Source organism: Echeneis naucrates, chromosome 1 (assembly GCF_900963305.1).
Source record: "Echeneis naucrates chromosome 1, fEcheNa1.1, whole genome shotgun sequence".
NCBI lineage: Eukaryota > Metazoa > Chordata > Actinopteri > Carangiformes > Echeneidae > Echeneis > Echeneis naucrates.
Genome location: NC_042511.1, coordinates 19365449 through 19388197, shown reverse-complemented (window position 1 = coordinate 19388197; position 22749 = coordinate 19365449). Strand labels below are relative to the sequence as shown.

The following is a 22749-nucleotide window of genomic DNA, read 5'->3' as shown; positions in this document are numbered from 1 at the left end:
AGAGAACACCAGTTTACCAGAAAGAGTTCTGTACGGTAGAACAGAGACAAACAAACCTCTGCGCGGATACACTACAGCTTTGATTAGCCCAAAGTAGCTGCTGGGGTGTTCAAAATCTTTAAGGATTATTTCAGGGTGACCCAGAGGATAAGGGAAACTGCAATTTACATAGGGATACAGGGAGGTCACGACCACGTAACGGAAGGTCTCGTCAGGCTCTGTGCTACAGTGGAGCTTCTCAAATGTGGTCCCTGTGAGAGGAGAGCGTTCTTGAGACTGAAAACACACAGGGCAACCATGATAAAAACATCCCAGATATTCCCAGACGTACTTAATGCCTCCTGCTCCTGCGTAACCGTCTACAAAGTAGTTGCCCAGCTGTTTTTCACCAGCGTTCAAAGCGTGCTGTATAAAGATGCCGCGGGTGTTAGAAACCCATTCTAACCACTGTATGTTGTAGTGCGAATAAGATTTAAATTGACGTTTGTAATGATCGGGAGGAGGAATGGCTAAGGTTCTGGGTTTGAGAAAATTAGTGAGAAATACTTTCATGCAGGCCGAAGCTATGGTCGACCTGCTGAAAGGATCCACACCCGTTTCCTGAATGTAACCGTTTCTGAAAACTGTACAAGCCTCAGAGAGAATGTCCACGTCGCTTTGACAATAAAACAGCGCTTCTTTTTCAAAGTTAAAGACTCAGCCCCTGACCATTTCGTACCATGCCTCAAATTCCCTCTTACCTGCGGCTGTCATGCGTTCTGTGCAGTAGCACGTGCACGCCCTGCTCGTTCGTGAAGGTTTCAAAATCATAAAAGACTATTTTCTGGTTATGATCCGTGTCTGCCTGTAAAGGCTGCATGTAACACAGATGCTTCTCGCTCCCTGACTCCTCCTCCTCGTCACCGGTGACTTCTCAGCATATTCTGCATTTAAATTTTTGCCACACGTGAGGTTTGCTCTTGCCGTTCATAGCGACGTCTCACAGTCTGTGACATTTTTCATACTGTTTGTACATCTCACATTGACTAGCGTACGACCCAAACCTACTCTCTCAACAGGCTCCTTGTGTTTACTCAGACAGTAAGCAGAACGACACGTTCTGTTACAATCTACACAAAGGATGGGCTCGAACCTGACTTTACAACACGAGCCGTCCAGGCACACGGAGCACCGCCCCAAATTTTGAAACATCATCAAACGTCACCTCCGTCTGATCATCAAAACCTATAGCCGTCTGAAACTCTCTGGCCTTTCTCTCAGCCGCTCTATAGCAGAAATGGGGATGCAGCAGGTGTGCCAAATCCTCTAGCTCTCCCTCTTTGCCCCCCTCCCCCTCATCCTCCTCTAGCTCTATCCCTCTGCCCCCCTCCCCCTCCCTCTCCTCAGCCCCTGAAACTACACCTACATTCCCCCCCTCCTGAATCTCTAACAGGTGTATGGCCCTGTCTGTGGCATTCAAACATTCTGTGTGTGAAACAACAGGTGGAGAAGGTGAATCAAGCCGAGAGAAATGAGGAGAGACAGGGGGGCTTGGTCGCAGAATAATTTTCTATAGTTAAATTGTTTATTACAGATCACAATTCATTTACAGCATTCTTTACAGCTTCAGCATGATTCAACTCATCTATAGCAAGGTTTATTGCAAGAAAAGGGTCGTCTGAAAAACCCTTTTTGTTCCATGTCCCACTTTTTTTAACTCAAACCTCATACGCCAGTGATTGATTGACTGATTGTTTGATGGAAAAAACATCAGAAAATTGTTACAAAGTGAAAGCCCAAAGTGAAGTTTTCAAACAGCTTTAGGTATAAAACTGCAAAAAATGCTTTGTTTATTGCAAAGGGGGAAAAAAAGACAAACGTTAACACGTTCAATGCTGGAACCATCACAACTTTGGCATACTTAAAATTCTCAATGAATTTTCTTTCTACTGACTAATCAATTCATTAAGTGAGGCTTTTAATGACATGTTACAGTGTGTTGGTGAAATGTTTTGCTTCATGATTAGAAAAGAGAAATTGCCTGTTTGTCTGCTGAAATAGATTTCTAGTTTGGCTCAAAATCAGTGAGAACTTCTCAGTGCAACAACACATGAAGAGTTGTTACAGCCCACTCACAGACAGACATGCACACATTTACGATGATCCACTGAATGCATTGCATTTACAGGAAGTGAGAACAGCAGCAGCTGATAAATACTTGGCTCGAGGCTTGCAATGATAAACACTGCTCTGGCAATCATTCTTTTTATCTTAGATATTTGATAGAAATGTTGTTTTTTTTTTCTTGCTTATTTTGGTCCATGTGTTGTTACTTTATTTGATGGCTGTACTGTTTTGTGAAAAGCTCTCATCGGTTCTTTTTGACAGACTGGGGCAGGCCCTCTAAAAACTGACGTAAATAAATACCGGGGGAGAAACACTCCAATTAATGAGAAAGATTTTGCTGGTGTTGGCTTGCATGCAACATCAGCCTTGTTTAGTCATCCTGTCTACTCTTAAAACCTGCTCTGCTCTGTGGGCTTTCCCCTGCCAGGCCCTCCATCTGCCTCAGATTTTTTTGTCATACCACATCCTGCGCACTGCAGTGTCAGCATTGCAGTTAGAATTGGTATATTTAATCCTATCAATGCTTTTATTCTGTGTGATCTGCATCATCATCAACAGCTAGAAGGAGAGAATGAAAACATCTCTGCAGCTCACAACAATGGGAGATTTACACATTCAGTATTTCCTTTGACTTTGGAAACAAAAGCTGCTTTAAAGCAAAAACTTGACATTTCTAAAACACAGGCTGGGTTTAGTCCCCACAATGCCGCGTGATTATGAAACCAGTGCGGTCATGTGATGCCTTCTCTCATCATCATCATGACAAATTGGAAGTCTGACCTTCCGCCAGCACACAGTTTGTCGTGCAGGGATTGAAGACTGCAATACAGCAGCAGTGCACTTGAAGCTACACTAGGGGCGGAGTTTGTCTCAAAACATCACTAATCCGCGTCAGACATTCTAACTCAGGCCATCACCACCCCCACTTGTGCAGGGAAGACACTCTTTCTGTAAATATTTTTTATTCATAAAAATATTGCACCGAAAGAAAGCGACCGGATCCGTGAATCAAACGCAGAGTCGGGCAGACTCGCCTGAGTGCGGGTCGGAGGGATCGGGAATGGTGCACTATGACAGATAGTGCGCTTCACGCGTCTGGGCATATCTGCAGTCATGTCAGGACTCTTTGATTCTGCGGGAATCAGCTGGAAGTGGTGGGATTTTTTCGTTGGCAGCTGGACCGCCCCTCGCCTCCCTCGGAACAGCCGCTTCCCTTTAAGGTGAGTCTTCAGAGCGCCGCTGCTCTCTGCGCCTGCACGCTAGCTGCGGCATATTTATTTACCGGGCGCAGTTCTGACATACGTGCAGTTGGCCCGGAGGCAGCATGAGTTCTGCCGGGGAAGGGCGGCGGGGTGGGGGCAAGATTGTTCGGTTTCAAAGCCACAGAAACAAACGATGCAATCCCACCCCCCCAACCCTAACCCCCCGACACACACACACACACACACACACACCACCGTTAAAAAAAAAAAAAAAAAAGATGTTGATTTTAGGATATATGCCCCAGGTGCAAAGATAGCTGCTGAAGTGAAACCGTATGGGCCTGTTCAGACACTTCATATGGTGCACAAACACATGTGGGCACATGTTTGAAAGAGTAAAATGGAAAAAGGTTTTATGTCAATCAAAGGCATGTGGTCAGAAGTGTTTCAAACAGGGACCTGCAAATTAAAGGCACACTGACAGATATGCCTATAGCTGTATGCAAACAAAAGACTACTGTCTGTGCCGGTGAAAGTTCAACGTCAAAGTGAGCATTTTGTGCAAGCTTGGTGTGAAGTATTAACACTATTTCAGTGTTTGTCATGTTTTTGCAGCAGCCACTGTGGTGGTCACATCGTAGACTGTGATGTTAAAGCTGATGGTGCTGAACACAGGTCTTATCTTTGAGACACTATTTAAAATGTAATGTTTCGTTGTAAACTGTATAATATTAATTTGGTTTTTACCTGCTATATCAAGTAGATCTTAAGTGATCAGGTTGCTGTAAACAAGTTATATACCATTCCGCTTCTCCCCAGGTTTTATGCAGTAGCCATGCAATGTCCTGTAGCACATGGTTGAGAATACCCTGTGGCTGATCCTGACAATGCCTTCAACTAACTGTTGTGGAGGTGCATGGGGATGAAAGAGATAGAGCCCATGGCCAGACCAATGCACCACCTGCCACCACCCAACATGTCCAGCTGTAGCAAGTCTCCTCCAACCTCTGGAGAAGGTAAATGACACAACTCATCTGTCCTCTTCGTCATATCATATGGTGGGTGACATCAGTTGTTAGCTTTTGTTGTTGAACTGTTGTCTCTAAATGTGACTTGTACTGGTGACCTCTCCATTATGTGCCCTGCAGGCTGTAGACCGTTGATGGATACGCAGTAGAGATAATGGATATTGTTTTAAATTCTAAAATCTTAGATCAAAACCTTGTAATATAGAGAAAAACCCAAACAGTTACCACAGTGACCAAAACTGTACAAACTAAGAGCAACAGTTTTGCTCAACCAGTTGAAGCATCCTCCATGTGAAAAACTAAGCCAACAATACAATACACCTCTTTGTCTCCATGAAATTTGTCTTGGACTCATGCCATTTATGTATCAAAATCCAAGAATTTTTGCTGCAGTTGCAGGCTCTAACTCCATGGCATGGGTGAAAATTTTCAAAAAACCTGGAGGCCTGAAGAAATCTTACCATCCTGGTAGCATGCAGTCTCTTGCACTCACCAAAGGCCTGCTGAATGAGCCGGGGCAGAATAGCTGCTTTCTGAACAGTGCTGTTCAGGTGAGAACCATTTTCTAGTAACTTGATATTTAAAAAAAAAAAAATCTCTTCAGCACAGGCTGTCAGCACAGACAGCGCTTTTCAATCTCAGGAGGGCAAAAGTAGAACAAGTAGCTTTACAACTACCTCACACAAAGTTATTTATTTCATTTATGTTGATATCAAAGATTTTTTGATCTGTCACTACAGTTCCAGCATCCGTAACCCTGTCATACCATATCTTTGTTTTAGCTGCTATTGTTTCTTCACAGGTGCTTTGGCAGCTGGACATCTTCAGGAGAAGTTTGAGGCATCTTTCGGGTCACTTTTGTCTGGGTGACGCCTGCATTTTCTGTGCTTTAAAGGTTTGCAGTTCTGGTTCCTACGTTTCAAGCCAGTGTTTATTAGTATTATTAGTAATGTCAAATTACAAATTACAATTCTAGATAGTTTTAAAAACAAAATAATGAACGAACAAATCTTTTTTCTTTTTTTTTTTTTTGGCAGAGCATATTCAGCCAGTTTCAGCAGAGTAGAGAGCGCGTCCTCCCTTCTGACAGCCTGCGAAATGCCCTCGCTGAAACTTTTAAGGACGAGCAACGCTTTCAACTTGGCCTGATGGACGATGCTGCTGAGTGCTTTGTATGTTGATACTCAGAAGTCTTTTCTACAAAACCTGTATATTAAAATATGTTAATGTGTTACCTCCTGTCTGATCCTGAAGCTTCTTCTACTGTATGTGAAGGCGCATCATGCGTCTGTGCTAATGTTACTACTGAAGCCTTTTTTTTTATTCTGTTTGAATTCATTCAGCTGTTACAGAATTAGACAAGATGCAAATATTTTTACAATGCTATTTGAAGGCACTGTACATATGGCATGTGCATGTACATGTATGTAATACTGTTTAAACATCATTTATCTTAGGAGAACATCCTGGAGCGAATTCATTTGCACATAGTTTCAGACAATGCAACTGAAACCTGTTCATCTAAATCCTGCATCACCCATCAGAAGTTTGCAATGATGCTTTATGAGCAGGTAACTAATATTATTCAGTGACATTGAAAAACAACACAGTACTTTACCAAGATATGTAAAAACATGAAGTACATAGAGATGATCTAAAGTTTTCCACAGCAAGAAGAGAAATGAATAATAACAATAAAGAATGACTCCCACAGCTGCAATAATTACATTTTAAAAGTTGATAGTCATGATATTTTAACACACATTGTCAAACACAGAATGTAGTCTGTTACAGCAGCCTTCCTTTTATTTTGCAGTTTGTGTGTTGCTGTTGTGGAGCATCTTCAGATCCACATCCATTCACAGAATTTGTGCATTATGTATCAACCACGGCTTTGTGGTAAGTACTTTACAAATGCATATGGAATAGTCTGATTTCACTTTTAAGCATGTTTGATTGATTTGCATCTCTTCCTTTAACAGCAAAAGTTTGTGTCACTTTTCATATGTATATAGTTTAATTTTGAGTGTTTGCACTGTTAATAAGTCTGCTACATACATATTGTACACTCATAGTCCTAAACTTGACTTGGCAGACAATTGTTTGATTTTCAGTTTCATATGATTCCTCTATATCTTTTGTGCAACAATTTCACAATGCCTGCTCAGCTGACTTTCTGCAGACATACTGGGGTCCTGTACATGAGAGAAAGTAAAATTAATCATCGAATTGATTTAAAGTATCAACAAAAGCTGAACATTTTAATCTTCCTAAATGTAGAATTTATCGAGGATTTGTGTTATTGGTGGTATTATTGTATTTTATTTTAAAAAACTGTTCTTGTTGGAGCCAAGTTTTTTTACTGCATGAATGAGGTTATCCCTGATTGGTCTCTGTGTCTCTGCTGTTGGCTCTGTGTTTTATCCACAGCCAACAGGTTGATCATATGTTGGGGAAGAACGAGCGGCTCAGGTCAGACATGTTTGGAGAACTGCTGCAGGCAGCAAACAATACAGGTGACCTCCGAAGTTGCCCGGTATGTGCTGAATTATTATATTTCAATATCTGTCACAATTCAGCCATGGTTTTATACAGACTGGTTAGTTGGCACATTAAGAAAAAAAAAAGTTAATGTCAAAAAAAGTGATTAAAAATTGCAACTATGCAGAGTATACAGCTTTTGGCTGTGACACTGCACTTGAAGTGGCCAGCAGGAGACGGTGCCATAGTGCCACAGTCAGGGCTATTTGCTGCCACTGTCTCCCTATTCAGTGTGCATCAGTACCGTGAAGCTGAGTGCTCTGTTCTGATAAACCCATTATTTTCCCATGTGCAGATAATAATGGCTCTTTTCCATCGTTACAATTGTCCTGATTGTGCATGAGTTTTATTTCAGTCTTGTCCAGGTGTCATACACAAATAAATAAAACCACAATCTAATTAATCACTCTGACATTTACAGAAATTTTCTCATTTATTTCCTATTGAGACTTGAAATAAAGCATCTGTTTACTTTTACTCAGTGTGTCCAGTTGTGGGTTTGAAACCACCACCCATCTTTAGCCCTCCTTTAGCACAAACCTGTTATTATGTTTTATATGCTGCACTGATTTTTACCTGAAGTCTGCTCCACTAGTTTCTGTCCTGTTTACTCAAGTATGTTTGATGACATGACTCTTATTTATGTAAAGCTATTAAATATAGTAATCCAACTCGTCTACAGCTTAAACGCACATTGAAAGACACTGTTTTGGTTCCCAAAAATGTTTAAACAGTATTTTTCTGAGAAAGTTCTTTGATTATTAAACAGGAAAATATAGTTATGTTTTATTATTAACATAAAGAGCACTTTTGGACTTCGGTGCTTCCCTTTCATGCATTTAGATAATAGTATGGGGTTTAATGTTTTTCTTCAGAGTGACTGTGGTCAGAGTATAAAGATTCGTCGGGTGCTCATGAACTGTCCAGAGATCGTGACCATAGGATTTGTGTGGGACGCCGAGCAGTCTGATCTGACGGATGATGTTATTCGGTCACTTGGCCCACGCTTGAACCTGTGGGGGGTAAGAGCACCATCGTCATCATTATACTGTATACAGTCATTTGCCAGTTGACATATTGAGTGATTTGGTCTAAACAAAAATCACATCAACTGCCATTCTCGTCTTTTAAAACATGTGGTAGTGATAAACAAAAATGATAGGTAATGAAAAAAAGGACTATCAAATCACCCTTACATTTTAACCTCATGGGATTTTGCATCTGCTTGGAACAAATATGAAGCGATCAAACTTCAATTTGGTTTCTTTCAGCTTTTCAACCGTGCCACTGATGAAAATGCCAAACAGAGTGAGCTACACCTGGTGGGGATGATTTGTTTTTCGAGTAAACACTACTCTGCTTTTGCCTATCACACCAAATCTTCAAAATGGATGTTTTTTGATGATGCCACTGTGAAGGAGGTTCGGAACTCTGTTATTTATCTGCTTTATTCCAAAAGTCTACTACCTGTTACTGTCTATTACATGCTGTTATATCACACTTTTTTTCACCAGATTGGATCTAAATGGAAAGATGTTGCATCTAAATGTATCAGGGGACATTTTCAGCCACTTCTTCTATTTTACACTAATCCAGAGGGAAGTCCAGTGTCGAATGAAGATGCACCAAGACAAACCACAATGTGTCCTCGCTACAAAGCTCAAGTAAATATTAATGCTACAAGTAAGACAAATCTCCTTTTATTTGCACTTTTAACACAAAAACATCTCACAGTGACAATTTTGACAACTTGTAAAGTAAATCTGATATATTTAAGCATATAGGTTTTACAACAACTTTGCTACTATATAAAGCAATGTGACGAATACAGTAAATGCAGCTATTCTTTGCTGTAGTGCAGATTTATTAAAAGAGATAGCAGTAACCATAAACCCAGCAGCATAACTGCATAAGGTAAAGGGATTACAAACCACCAAGAAGGAGAAGGAGGTTTAAACAAAATAATTTTTTCCTCTGAAAAGTGATGCTTGTAAAAGTGCAATAATCCACTAGAAATCAGGTCTGCTTCCACTTGGGAAGCTTTGTCATTTATTGCTGCTTATTATGAACATAAACACTTTCATGTATCAACCTATTTGGACCAATCAGTTTCCAAAGAGGGAAATCACCTACTTTTGTTTTTCATAAATTTTGGATTTTATTTATGACAATTGCCTACTTTTCAGATAATATATGAATTCATTTAGAACCTGAGCTGATTGAGTCAGTATAGACATAATCCATCATAAACACCACAGCCACAAAAACAATAACAAAACACTAAATTTCAAAGAAGCTATTTTTCACAAGGTCATGTGTCTGAGTGGAATAACTTATTTATCCCATATATATTTGCCTTTGATTAAAAAGTATGGTTTGTTTATTTTAGAAGCAGTGTCCCTTTTAAATTAAAACTTTGAGTCAGGTACACACACACACAGTTTTTGATCCCGTTTAAATGAATATTGCATCACTGAATGGTACACCCACAGACTATAAAACACATCATTTAAAATGGTTATGAAGCCTTTGCATCAGTCCTCCACAGTATATGTAGACCAGATAGACGTTTGAACCCAAACCCAGGAAACTAATAGACAACAGCAACTTAATAATGGCGGGGTCCTTCCATAGATCAAATAGTTGCTGCCTAGTTTTTTAACCACATGAGAGAAGTTTTTTGGAGACGTGCAGAGCAAATGGAGGACTTCATAGCAAAGATGATAGTTAAGGTTAGGGTGTTCAGAGTAACGTGGTTTTTGTTAAGCTCGAGTTTCCGGTCTCATCAGTGTTGGGGGTAACTCGTTACAAAAGTAACTAAGTACTGTAATTAATTACTTTTAGGCAGTAATGGAGTAATAAAACTCTTTGCTCACTAAATTATGGTAATGTTATTCCAGTTACTGCACCCGGTAACGCATTACAATCCGAAATAGGTTGACTTTTTTCGAGAGAGAGACTCCCCCAGTGAGACCGCTCAGGTGGAAAGAAGGATATTTAATGAAGATGGCCGCGACGGATGACTCCGTGTTTCCTAAGTGGTTAAACTCGCACTATTTTGAATTTCTCACAGAAAAGGAGAAGAGCATCAAAGTAAGGTGCACTTTATGTGTTGGTGGCGGGACGCAGGGGGAAATGTCGACTAAAAATGAAGAAACACCTGGAGAGAGCCGTTGTGTCACCCGATTTGGTTCCCCCAGGTTCCTGTTCCCCTTTACGCTGATTTACGGCCGAGTCGTACATGGTTGCTATGTTACCGCGCGTACTTACGGAAGAAACACAAATCGAAAGACAGCTGGATGTACGGAAAGCGAAATGGAAAAAACGTCACACCAGGCTAACTGCAGTAGCCCATGCTACGTTAATTTCACCGTCATATTATAATTATCAATGTGTTGGCTTATCTCTGTTTCTCTGCTTGGTGTTCCCTTTACTGATGTATCTGGCTCACCAGTTGGCAAAGTATGCTTCAACCCATATGGCTATAAAAATAACCGCAAGATCCGTGCTCTTTTCCAATGTAATATTGTTTCTGTTCCTCCTGGAATATCTTCCTGGATTAATAGTGTGAATAATTTATGTTTGGGAAAAATCTGGTCCTTGCTTCAAAAACTCTCATCATTTGTCATTTATAATTATTCATCGATGTTACCCGGTTAGATCCTTCTTTTTAAATCACATTCAGATATGATGATATAGTTCGAAATTATGCCTACTGTGACTGTTATACTGAGGCTGTTGTCCCTCTGTTCTGGAAATGTAAAAATACCCGTAAACTATGGCAAGGTATTTGTAGGTTTATTATTTTCGGTTTTTTAAAGATTGATATTTTATATGATAAAGAATATTCTTTAATCAGTCTCATAATTCATACAAAGTTTTACAACCACCAATGCATATTTGTCAAAATGAAACTTTTGTTTTTATGAAAAAGCTGGGCCGGTATTTAAAATCTATATCTTTTGCTAAAAACAGCCATCAAAATTATGAGACTGTGCTCCCATGTAAATATTGATAAATCAATATAATTTGCCTTTACTCGTAACCTCTGGCATGTTAACTTTTCAATATATTTTATTTGTATAATTTATAACTAAGTGCTCATTTCTACATTCTACAATTCTGTGTACGCTGATGAAGCCGATAATATGAGTGATGGCTTACTGATACGTTATTTGTGATAAAACAAATGAAGAATGCATTTGTTAGACCATTCTTTGTGTGAAAGGGTTCGGAGATAGGGTTTTTATGGCACCAAATGCATCTTACAACTGTTCATCAAATCAGATTTATTTGTATGGTGCCAATTCATAACAAAGTCACATCAAGTCACATCAAGGCACTTTTTGTGACATACATTTGTAAACATACACTCTTTATAAAATGAATTAAAGAGACAACAGATCCCTTGGAGAGCAGAATAATTTGTCATGATAGTTAATCATAATAACTTATGATTTATACGATTTTTAAAGCAGCACAGAAGGCGACATAAGTCACTTGTTCCTGGTATCACTACATCAGTAACATGACTTGTATCTATATTCCTATTGTCAATTTTTATTTCTGCTTGTATGTCCCATGTTGATATTAAAGAGGGCCTACACCCCCTTCCGTTATCTTGGACCTCAATATTAAGCTTATTCATTTATGGTCACCCAAATCAATGATCCATTCATTGAACGTTTTTTTTTTTTTTTCTTCTGAAAGCCTAACCATTATCTGTGATAGGACGTGCCCATAATAAGCCTATAGGCCAACGTAACTGTCATTGAGATGATCAATAAATTAAACTGCCGCATTGACAAAATAACAACTCAACACAAAAGCATGGTATTTATTTATCCATTCAAAAGTATAAACCAATCAACAGGCGTGAAAATCATGACTCATGGAATTATGAATTTGCAATTAAGTCTTTTCCATTAAAATTAAAAATAGAATACTTATACACCTGGTAATGTTGGAAATGCATGTAAATTTGTCTCACTGTGACAGGGGTGATTGAGTTGTTTGACGGCAAAACAATTACAGATGTTGGATATGAGCCAATGAAACATGAATTTGAATTTTTGTCTCTGAAGTTCCTTGTGCATTGTTTGACGTTGGGAGTGGTGTGCAATCTCTGGCTGCAATTCTCGTAGTTGTTGAGCAAACCTTCAAATAATGATTAATATTTGAAATGGGTTGGTGAATTTGAGGTGAACAGACAGTAGCATAGTGGTAGTGACAATGATAAATAAGAGCAGGACAGGGATTACAACCCTGATCAATTTTAATACATGTAACAAAATTCATATATATTATTTTATCTATTATTGAGAGAAGCAATTTTTGTGAAAGTATCATTAAGTGAAATTAAATGTCAAACAATGCCAGTGCCGTTTACAATAATGAGATCACACACATTACAGTCATGGTTTGCATCAGGATTAAGAGTGTTGTTAAACTGTGGGCAGAAAGATTGTCCTAACCTGTGTGCTGGCTTGAATTTGACATGAGGATGATGCCTCTGTTGCACACAGATTACCACCCACGCCTCATTCCCTAATCCCTGCTCCTGTTGCCAAGCGTGCTCCTGTTCCTGCTCCACAGTTCTCACTCCTCCCCTAGACATTTCCAATGTTTTCCCCCATTACTTATCTGTTTTTTATCATGTTTTTTTTTTTTTTTTCCCAAAGTAATGGCATCTGGCCCATTTAGATAGATTGGTCTGTGTTAGTGTGGTGGCCAGATACTTTGGCTGGCATGGGATGGCATTCATGTTTTTTGTTTTTTTTTTTTTTTTATAAAAGTAAATAATTGATATCTTTTGGGTTTCAGAGAGCCAGCATGATTCAGATTTTAACATTAGCATTGCATTACTATTAATCTCATTAGTTAAATTATTCTAAGTGTTATGGAAGTCCTAAGAATTGTCACTATTACGCTAGTTCACTGTACATAGTAGTTGTGGGTTACATAGTAGATACATAGTAGTGAGCCATCTCCTACAACTACAACTAACCAACACAAGCGCTATGTTTCCGCAAAAAGATCATTGATTCTCATAGTCATGTCTCACACAAATAATTTTTTCAAGTTCATTGGTGTTTTATGTGGACAAACAAAAATAAATATTTACTGAAACAATTTGGTTCACTAACTACAGCAGGGCTCAGAAAATAAATAAATGAATAATTTAACAACTAGAAAATCAATTGTGCATTGAGAAAATGTCAAGCGTAATTTTTTGGATTGAGCACAATCACTCATCTGCGATTTACTTTTTCCCCTCAGTGAAACATCCCTTTGGCAGTCCCAACAAATACAAGGAACCTTTCATTGAGAATTTGCAGAGGACAGGTGAAACATCAAAAAAGGATAGAGGGCATCAGAGGACTGATCCATTACAACACAAAGGTATAGCTTGAGCTTGATGGTGTCAGCATCTTGGGTATAGGGGGAATACTGATAATACAGAGGCAAAACAAAGACATCCAGTATGTTGTAAAAAGTAATTCTACAAATGATCTGTCTTCTTGGTGTAGAGACGACACATGCAAGCTCTCCATCTCCTCCAGAGAATCGACTGAGGTCACCTGCAGACCAAAAATTTAAAACCTATCAATGCACTGAGAAGTCAGCAAACCATTCAAGCAGAGGATCTCAGGCGCTATGTGGACAGTCCTTAGGTACACAGGGTGGTGGGCATAGTCAGAAAAACAACACCTCCCCAAGTCACTATGATCAGGATAGTTGTCCGGAGCAATGGGAAAAAGGAGGAAGTGGAGGAAGCCGCAATAAATGTAAGTCCACTTGGAAACCCATTCGGGAGGTTTTAAATGTTGACACTGTGCTGAATGAACTGGAGCAGCGCCGTCAACAGCAACATGACAGCCCACAGCGCAGTAAGCCTTCATCCCAGGAAAGGATGGACACTGAACCGAGTGGAGACTGTGAGAGGGAATATACACGAACCAGAGATGATCGGAAGCAAAAGTGTTTAATGACAATTTATGAGGATGAGCAGAGGCATGAGACTGAGAGCCACAGCTCTGTAGAGTCAGAGAGCAGGGCCAACCAACAGAGGGGCAGCAGACTTAAGGGTGGCCCTAAGACACTTATACGTTGTGACACCTGGACCATTCAGAGGACAGAGTCTGGCTATGAGAGCAGTGATAGACTCAGCAGTGGCTCCACTAATCCTGACTCACCTGGGGTTGATGGCTTTGCTGTGAAAGACCAGAGATCAACACCAGAGGCACAGCTGCAAAGGTAAGACACAACTGCAGTTGTTTGTAGCACTTCTGTACAAAAACAAATGAAGCTGTGGAGGAAGTGCTGGATTACTGAGAACTATAGATTTGGTAACAGTTTGACTTTACTTCTTTTAAGCTTATTCCTCTGCATATTAAAATAAATGCACTTTAAGTGACTAACAGAAAGTAACAACATGTTTTTAGTTATAGAATATATGTCTTCATTGAAATCCATGCATGCATGCTACTTGAATCCAATGTGTGACACATATCAATAAATATGTGACTGTTAAAATTAGTCAAGTCTTTGTGTCACTGATTCTGCCAACATTTTTCTGGGTTTCTGTGCATTATTTATTTTTTATTTTTAAGTTTGTTGCTGTTTGTTGTGCTGAGATGTTTTACAGCCAACTATAGTAACTGACTAATCAGCCTTAAAACTAATTTAACTGTAATCTTTTATTTTCAGCCAGGTGCCTCAAAAGGGAGGTGATGCAAAATCAGGTGTGATGTCCTCACCTTCATACAATAGTAAGTTCCAATATGTACAGAGTTTCATATAATATTGTAGCCTTATGCTGTTTATGGCAAAAGTGATGTGAATATTTATCCTCTAGCAGCTGGTTCAAAGAAAGTTAAAATCAAAATTTTATAAGGAAGACAAAAAGGAGTACACTAAAATACCCAAAACAAAAATCATCACTGTTTATGGTTGGTTACACATCTTATCTGCAAGAACTCCAGGAAAAGCAGATTACAAAGTTAATATCTGTGCAGTCTGTATGAAATTATGAGGTACACATACTAGGTTACATACAATGTGTATTTATGGATGATTACGTTCAAGAAAATTTGTGTAAGTATAGGTGCTTGGTAAGAGTGCACAAATGTACTAATTGTTTGTCTCCATTTTAGTAAATATTTGTTAATTTATACATTTTGTTAGACTTAAAAACTGATAGATGATGTGATTAACTCTTCTGCTGATAATGTGAAAGTAAATGAAGATTGGTTGTTTAAGTTTATTTCTGATCTTGTTCTGTTTTTTAAACCTCTTCCCCCTGTCAGTCCTGCAGGGCCATTAATCTGATAATAATCCCACAAAGCCTGCTGAGATAGCACAGCTGGACATGACTATTGGCATTGTCATAAATATCTTTCTGTTTCATGTACTATTCTGAGTCTGCAGCACTTGATACTTTATGGAGGCTATATACATCTAGAGCCAGTGTTTCTAACCAGCAGCTTTTATCCTTGCATGGACCTCTCCAGGCGAACAGCAAAGGAAAAAAATAACACATCTATTTTTAAAGGGAAGGAATTCAGCACCACACTCCCTCTCACAGCGTAAGAGGCGGTGTGACGCTCTACACCGGAGCATGGAGTGAGCACACCGAGTGGTTCATACAGCTGTGAGAGAGCCTAGTTAGATTAACAATCTGCTGCTGCCACCTTGTGCTCTGAGAGTGCAACATTTTATTAATCAAAAGTGCAGGCCCATTTGTCTATTGCTTAGTTTCTGCCTTTAATTAATTCTGTGTGTGTGTGTGTGTGCAGATGCTTACCTAATAATTAATACATAATATTAGGGCAAGGTTAATAAAAAAAAAAACAAAAACAACTGAATCATGAGATTAAAGTCTAAAATCTGTGATTGCGATAAATTTTGAAATTATTGTCTGGATTCTGAACTAATTCTCACAATTCTGAGAAGATTAACCTCAGCATGCAAATCTGTTTTTCAGTCTATTCCACTTCTAGAGTTGGTTTTCTTGGCCACATGTCTTTTCATTTGTTTATACAAATATTTTGGAGTTTTATCTTCTGTTATAGTTCATAAGATTTCTCAATTATAGACCACAAAAGTATACATTTTGATGTTCACAAGGTCAGAAGATAAAATACATTACCTTTTACAATATTTACAGTATGCAAATAGCTAAAACCTGGCCCATCCCAAAATATCACTGCCATGTAGATTGTATTCTCATTTTTTAAAAATGTCTGTTTTTCTGTCTTTAAATTTTGATCGCCTCTATTTTATTCTTTATAGGTAAACGTCAACCCATACCTCAGGGAAAGAACCATGACCAAGTTTCACATTCACATCTAAAGTCCAGTCCAAGTTCAAGGTAGTGTATTTTAATTTTAATCTTAATTTAAATTTTTACTTTGATTTAAATTACAATACTTGTAATTTAGGATGCATCATACACAGTGCACGGTACTCAAGTATTTCTATTATACTAGAATAATCACTACCAGATATCTCTAGTATGAACAATTTTGTGTGTGTGTGTGTGTAGACAGAAATCAAAATACACTTATAGCACCTCCAGGAAAGCAGTGCCTTTGGAGAGGGACTCTGCTGGTTTTGATAACAGGCAGAGTGATCAGCAGGAGCTGGCAAACTGTAGAGAAAGTACAGCCCTGAGGCACATCACAAAAACCAGCAGCTCAGAATGGAACAGCTCTGATGATCTTGTTCTCTCTGAGCCTGAGGAAAGAGAGAGCACTTACCGATCCAGCAACATTGAGGCAGTCGCTTCTGATTCCCAATGTCCTCATATCACCTTGTCACATCACCCCCCCAGCAATGTGACTGCTGAACCTCCTCAACCGAACAATCAACGTCAGCTTGGCACGACAGGGTCGCCTCCTCTCCAACTCACCCAGAGGACCTCCCCTCACCAAGGCGAAACAAGCCATGCCGTGTTTCACCCAAGGATGCTTCAAGAACCCTTCCCTTCCACTCCTCGCCTTTCATCCACAAACTACGTTAGTCCTCACAGGAAGCCTGACCTATTAGGACTCCGAACCTTCTCAGATGCAAGCTCCAAGTCTAGTTCTGATCCAGAGAGGAGTACTCCATCATCATGTGAAAGTGAGGAAAGACAGAGTGGATGTAAAGTGGAGCAAGCAGAGCCAGCTCAAGAGGTTTCTTTAACAACATACTTCAATGTGGATAACTGTATGACAGAAACATACCGTCTCAAGTACCACAACCAGAGGCCTCTTGTCCTCTCTGCCACAATGCCACGGACAGTGGTTGCAACTGAGCGCAGAGATACCAGCCACACACTTCCCACTGACACACACTTACAAGATGTGCCAAAAGCAAGACCTGAAACAAGTAAGACTGCCTCATAATGTTTGCAAAGCTGAATTTAATATAGGGCAGTATGATAATGGAAATAGAAACATTTTGAGTCAAACACCAGAGATGCCATTTTGTTTTTCCCATGTTATTTCTTCATCTCCAACTCTTCTATGTTGCATTACAACTGTCATATGAAAGAATTTGGCTTTTTTTACAGCATAAATAATGAAACCCTTTGATTTGTATTTAATTTGTTGTTTTAACTTTTCTCTTCCACATAGTATGCCTCAATATCACAATACAACATTGCATTAGTTTATATATCGGCCACTTCTGAAAAAATATCAGAAAATAGAAGTATTGAGTTGTCCTGTCTGTTTTTGTGTGAACATATACAGAGAAGCCAAATAAAACATTACTTTTTATTTTTTATCTTTACAGGCCATAATAGCAATAAACCCACTGCAAAATGGAACCCAGTGTCAACCAAGGGACTGGATGAGCATGGTTTTTTTTGAGTGTCACTTGGTAAGTGTTTGTTTACAGAGATGGACAATGATCAGTGGATGCAAAAAAGTTCAGAGACTAGAAAGATATTTTGAAACCTCCTATCTCCAATTTTCGCAGAATTTATTTATGCAAGCTCGTCATACAAGTAAAACCTAATTCCAAACGCTGTGATGTAAAGTTTGAGAGATCAACTATTACATAGTGTCTTCCAGTGTCCTGCAGCGCTGCTGCAAGAAGATTTAGTTTTAACCTTATCTCATAGGGAGTCAAGTTTAAAATGTTTATTTTTTATTTGTTCAGTAGTTGCTGCAACGATGACGCCAACACGTTTAAAGACTGACATAAGAGATTATGGTCAACTGCCATCAAATGTATTGTACTCTGGTTTATACAGTAATTATACAAAGATGAATGAAATGTGAGAACAAATCACATCTTAAAGGTCAAAGGTATATTTCAAGATGCTTTATCAGGTTATGATGTCATTGTATACAAAAGCAGAATGAATTGATAAGACTGGAAATGTTTTTCCGGGCAGCTTACTTGCTTTATGCACATGAAGGGCTTTGAGTTTCGTAGGAGCAGAAAAATTCACTCATTCAGTTACTGACTCTAGTTGTTTGACAATTTATCCTCTATCAATTTGTTTTGTTTTGTTTTGGTTTTTTTTACAACATTTATGTGTTAATGAAGGACAATGGGCTGCCCCATACAACAGTCCCCATAACTGTCCAACAACATTGTTGTTAATTTGTTGTTTCAAGTGATATATCCATTTTCATTTAAAAAAGCATAGGCAGAGTTCATGCCATTTTTCTGTTTTCTGCCATTTATAAAGGCTATAATTTTTTGACTGTGATGTCCTGTAGCTGGGGCAGCCCAAAGGTTATTCAGCAGGTCACAATATACAATCATGTAAACTTGTATATTCTGCCTTCGATTGTGCTGGTTCTTGTCATCCTATTTTGTAATTTAGTGATGTCAAATTGTATTTTTTCAGTCTTCCTCCAAAGTTGAAAGATTTAAACAGGTTTGTATTTGCAGGTATTTTCATAAAGATGCCAATCCACTTGTTATGCCTCTCTAATATTATTACTGACCATACAACTCAACACTAGTATTCTTATAAGTACAAGATTAATGTCCTGAAACTGCATGTGGCCTTTACAAAGTCTTACTAGCTGTGTGTGCAGCATAAGCATGAACATGAAAATACTGGCCTGCCAGTCCGAAAGAAATTAATTCTATTGGATTTTCGGATTGAATTGTTATAAAATATAAGCATTTTGTAACTAAAATTGGTTCAAAAATATTTTAGCACTTTAATGATGTTCCATTATCTTGCTCATGCTAAGACACATATTTTTATTTATGCTTGTATTGTAAATATAAACTTATGATGCAAACAGTATGCTGGAAAATTACTGTCCGAGACATACTATGAATTCACTAAAATTTACTTCGAGATTATGTTAACAGCTGATTTTTTTTATTATTATTATTTTAAGTTTTATGTACATCAGACATTCCCAAGAACGAATAAAAATTTACCATTTTCTTAATTTTCAAATATCAGTATCACTTTTATGCTCACTAAATTGCCAAGTCTTTTTGTAAACATCCTGCCATTTATACATACATGTTTTCATTTGCTAAGCATTTTGTCACTGCTCATACTGAGTCACTATTTCCTGTTTGCATGTGTTCTATTTGAGTTGTCTGACATCAAAGATTTAACTGTGTATGTGTGTGTTTGTAATCACAGACTAACTTAATCTAAGCATCTACTTGCAGTTTTCATTGTATTTATTGAATCTTTGAATTCAAGAAAAAATAGGCATCTTCTAATAATAATCATTCAAATCTTTTTCTTGTTAAGTACTTTCTGTATCTGTACAAAAAAAATGGTTTTATGAACTTTTTGACTTCAGTTGTATTTAAAGTGCCTTGTCATTATCAGCAAAGTTTTTTTGTGAGTGGGTGTGAAATCACACATATGGAATGAAGGAGATGAATGAAAAAGAAAGAGGATGTCACAAAACTTTTGAATATGCAATGCTAATAGTGGCATATCTGGTGACACTCCTGTGTGTGTTGGCGTGGTAGAGGTTTGAGCTTGTTGCCAACTCTAATCTTCCTAAAAGCCCTTTCAGACTTGGAAGCTACAGCCTCAGCAGCAAACAGCAAACTCAGTGGTTTGCTCTTCATCCAACTTCAGTTGGCAAGTTGTTCAGATGTCATCAGCAGCAACTGGGGCAGTTAGTGCTTGTAAGGGGGCAAGTGTGTCCCACCTCCTGGGTGGGAAAGCTGGGACCTTCTAAGTTTGAAAGAGCTGCGATAACGTATTTTTCTTTCTCCCAGACACAGATAATTGCACCAATAATCTGTAGTCTTCACTAGAAGCCGGTATATACTCTCCAAACCCATTTGATGAAAGGTCTTTCTGTCCTGTTACATAACATCACAGCTGGCATTACATCATTAAGCATCTTTGATCTTGTACTCCATATAACAGTCAGAACTGAATTACACTGTACTGCATCAACACTCTAAAACAAAAGAGAACTTTCCATTTTATGTCACTGATTTGGCTTCGCTGAGAAGGCCTCACTGAACTCTGGTTTCATATCTGTGTGGTTAGGGTTCAGAATGGCATTACTGCTGAACTGAGTTGTTGGTGCTTCAGTGATTAACTCCATGACTTGCTTAAGTATACACCAATTTAAAGAAATCTGTAAGATCTGTCTACACTTTATATTTTTGTAGATAATATATATATTTTTTTTTATTCGTTGTTGAATAAAATTTTAATTATTATATCATACAAATCTGTCATTTGAATGTGTCTTCAAATTCACATGAAGCTCAGATGATGCTCACTGAAAATGACAAATACAAGAGAACACAGGCAGTTGCCGTATGGCTTTATTACTGCAAGTATCAAAATCTAGTGCAATTTGAACCAACCATATTGACATTTAAAGCAGTGCACAGATTATGTTGTAGAAATAGTCAATCATTTAACACAATACTGTATGTAATCCTGTGCTCAAACATCTCTGGTCTAACCCCTCTTGAAAATCCGTTTTGCATCCACTCCTTCATAGTTGTAGCTCTGTTAAAGAAAGATGACAACAGAAATCATTTTTCTGCCGATTACTATATAATTTCATAATTCTAAATTTGGCTGAATATTTCAGTTGATTCACTACAAGGTCCATATGAGGATAATGTAATTACAAATGTAAATATAAGATACAGACATCTGATTTTGTCTTGTGCATCTAAAGTACATTATGGTAACGATGCAGCGATTAATATAAAGTGGCAGCTAGAAAATAAACAGATAGTCAGGGATCTTTAGTGCCCTATTTACATAGATATACTTGATCCAACCTGTACGAGTTCATCTCCCTGGATGACTCTGGTTGTTGTCAGTTGCTTTCCATTATCCTTTCGAGTGAAAACTCCTTTCATCATGTCTCCCTCCAAGTTCCATGAGCCCTGTGGAATTTGAGAATTATTTATGAAATGCGAAGTGGGTGGAGCAAAAACTCCAAAAGTGCAAGAGTAGGCTACGCTGAAAGACAGTTTTATGGGTATGAATGTGGGCACATTGTTTGTCATAACAAAAGTCAAAACTTGTTGTCCCAGATAACAAATGATATAGTTTTTGCAGCTCAAATGTTCAAAGTCTGAAGCAGAAGAAATGTTCAGCCCATTGCCATGTATGAAGGGATTGGCTACACAAAATAACAGTGTGATGAATGGGGACCAATCTGGTCAAGCTTGGTTTCAGATTACTTAACTCTGCCACTAGTTGCCACATTTGCTTACTGATAGTTCTGTTCCATCTGCAAGGCTGTACTCAAAGGTAACCCCCAGGGTGAAGTCTATTTCCAGGGTACGGAAAGTACTGCTCTCCTTGATATGAAACTTGTCTCCAGTCTGCTCGATGACTATCTTGAGGTTGTCGTGCGCAGCCAGCTTCCTCTTCACCATGTTAATTCCTGTCAACAGACAGCTTTAACATGTTCAATAGGCTCCGAACAATCACAGGAAGTTAATCAGGATTTAATCATTTTTCATGTGCATGCATCACAAAATGCAGTTCCTTGGTTTGTTTAGTTCCACAGTTTGACTGTGTACAAATGCCATATCACAAATCAGCCAAATGGGCAGGAGGTCATCATCCAGATGAAACCTTATCTCCAGTTTTTAATTCAATCCTATTTAAGTGTTCAAAAAGTTGGGATGCTAATTTATAACTTATATGTTGAGCAGACCATTTAAAATCTTAAGAAATTCTCTTGCCTGGTTGTTGGAAACAGATATCTTTATGAGATCTGACTAGCTGCACTTTATCAACTGCTTTATTCTATCTTGAGAATATGTATAATGACATTGTTAATCTAAGAATGGACAAAGTAATGAATCATACATGATAGTGTTCCTCACATCCTTGCATCAAAGGACCATATTCAACAGTAAATCAGAGTAGCGGCAATTTAAGATTACTCACCCATTTGCTCCATGAATTTCTCATAGTTTTCACTACGATCAATTTTCCAGCTACCGTTGAAAGTCATTGTGGCTGTGGGGTGTCACTGGTACAACTCTACCGCAAGGAGTGTCTAACTCATAGTCTCCTGCTCCTTTTAAACCACACACTCTTATCTCGTCATCCAACTGGATGCTGATGTGGCTGTTTAAAGCTCACGCTTTCGCAAGGCAATATCCAGCAATGCAGCTGATTAGGCAACACTGTGATTGTGAATAAAGAGGACTGTGCCATGCCACCCAAACAATGCCAAATGCCCCTGTATCCTTTTTGAATAACAGAACTGCCAGCATCCTGTTATATCTTTACCTCTGTTGACAAAGGGTGTTGGTATTTGCTCAGCGACATTAACCGCATTCAGCGCAGATCCGATGCAATGTGAAAATACATAAGTTACAATTGAATTTTCACTTGAAACACAATGACGCTGTTCAAATTTCCATGTAGCCTATATTTCAAA

General features: G+C 38.6%; 2 protein-coding genes across 6 annotated transcripts; one reads left to right on the top strand and one right to left on the bottom strand.

Moving 5' to 3' along the window:
* Positions 1-3018: 3018 nt before the first annotated feature.
* Positions 3019-20489, top strand: usp53b (ubiquitin specific peptidase 53b). 4 transcript variants are annotated; one of them, XM_029512390.1, is made up of 18 exons: positions 3019-3326; positions 4128-4324; positions 4730-4887; positions 5139-5231; positions 5374-5508; positions 5794-5907; positions 6153-6235; positions 6767-6872; positions 7753-7899; positions 8149-8298; positions 8392-8560; positions 13157-13279; positions 13408-14134; positions 14588-14649; positions 16172-16250; positions 16425-17251; positions 17660-17746; positions 18029-20489. In XM_029512390.1, exons 2-17 carry the CDS (start codon positions 4225-4227, stop codon positions 17734-17736), a joined length of 3150 nt encoding a protein of 1049 aa, XP_029368250.1. In that variant the 5' UTR covers positions 3019-3326; positions 4128-4224; the 3' UTR covers positions 17737-17746; positions 18029-20489. The 4 variants fall into 4 exon arrangements, with proteins under 4 accessions (XP_029368250.1, XP_029368259.1, XP_029368242.1 ...); XM_029512399.1 differs by having other exon boundaries at positions 16713-17251; positions 17660-20489; XM_029512382.1 differs by having other exon boundaries at positions 17660-20489.
* A 142-nt stretch (positions 20490-20631) lies between these two features.
* fabp2 (fatty acid binding protein 2, intestinal) lies at positions 20632-22387 on the bottom strand. 2 transcript variants are annotated; one of them, XM_029506614.1, is made up of 4 exons: positions 22251-22387; positions 21566-21738; positions 21125-21232; positions 20632-20843 (listed from the first exon to the last, which is right to left on the bottom strand). In XM_029506614.1, the coding sequence occupies exons 1-4, from the start codon at positions 22315-22317 to the stop codon at positions 20793-20795; spliced, it is 399 nt and encodes a 132-aa protein (XP_029362474.1). In that variant the 5' UTR covers positions 22318-22387; the 3' UTR covers positions 20632-20792. The 2 variants fall into 2 exon arrangements, with proteins under 2 accessions (XP_029362474.1, XP_029362483.1); XM_029506623.1 differs by having other exon boundaries at positions 21566-21752; positions 22251-22361.
* Positions 22388-22749: the final 362 nt, after the last annotated feature.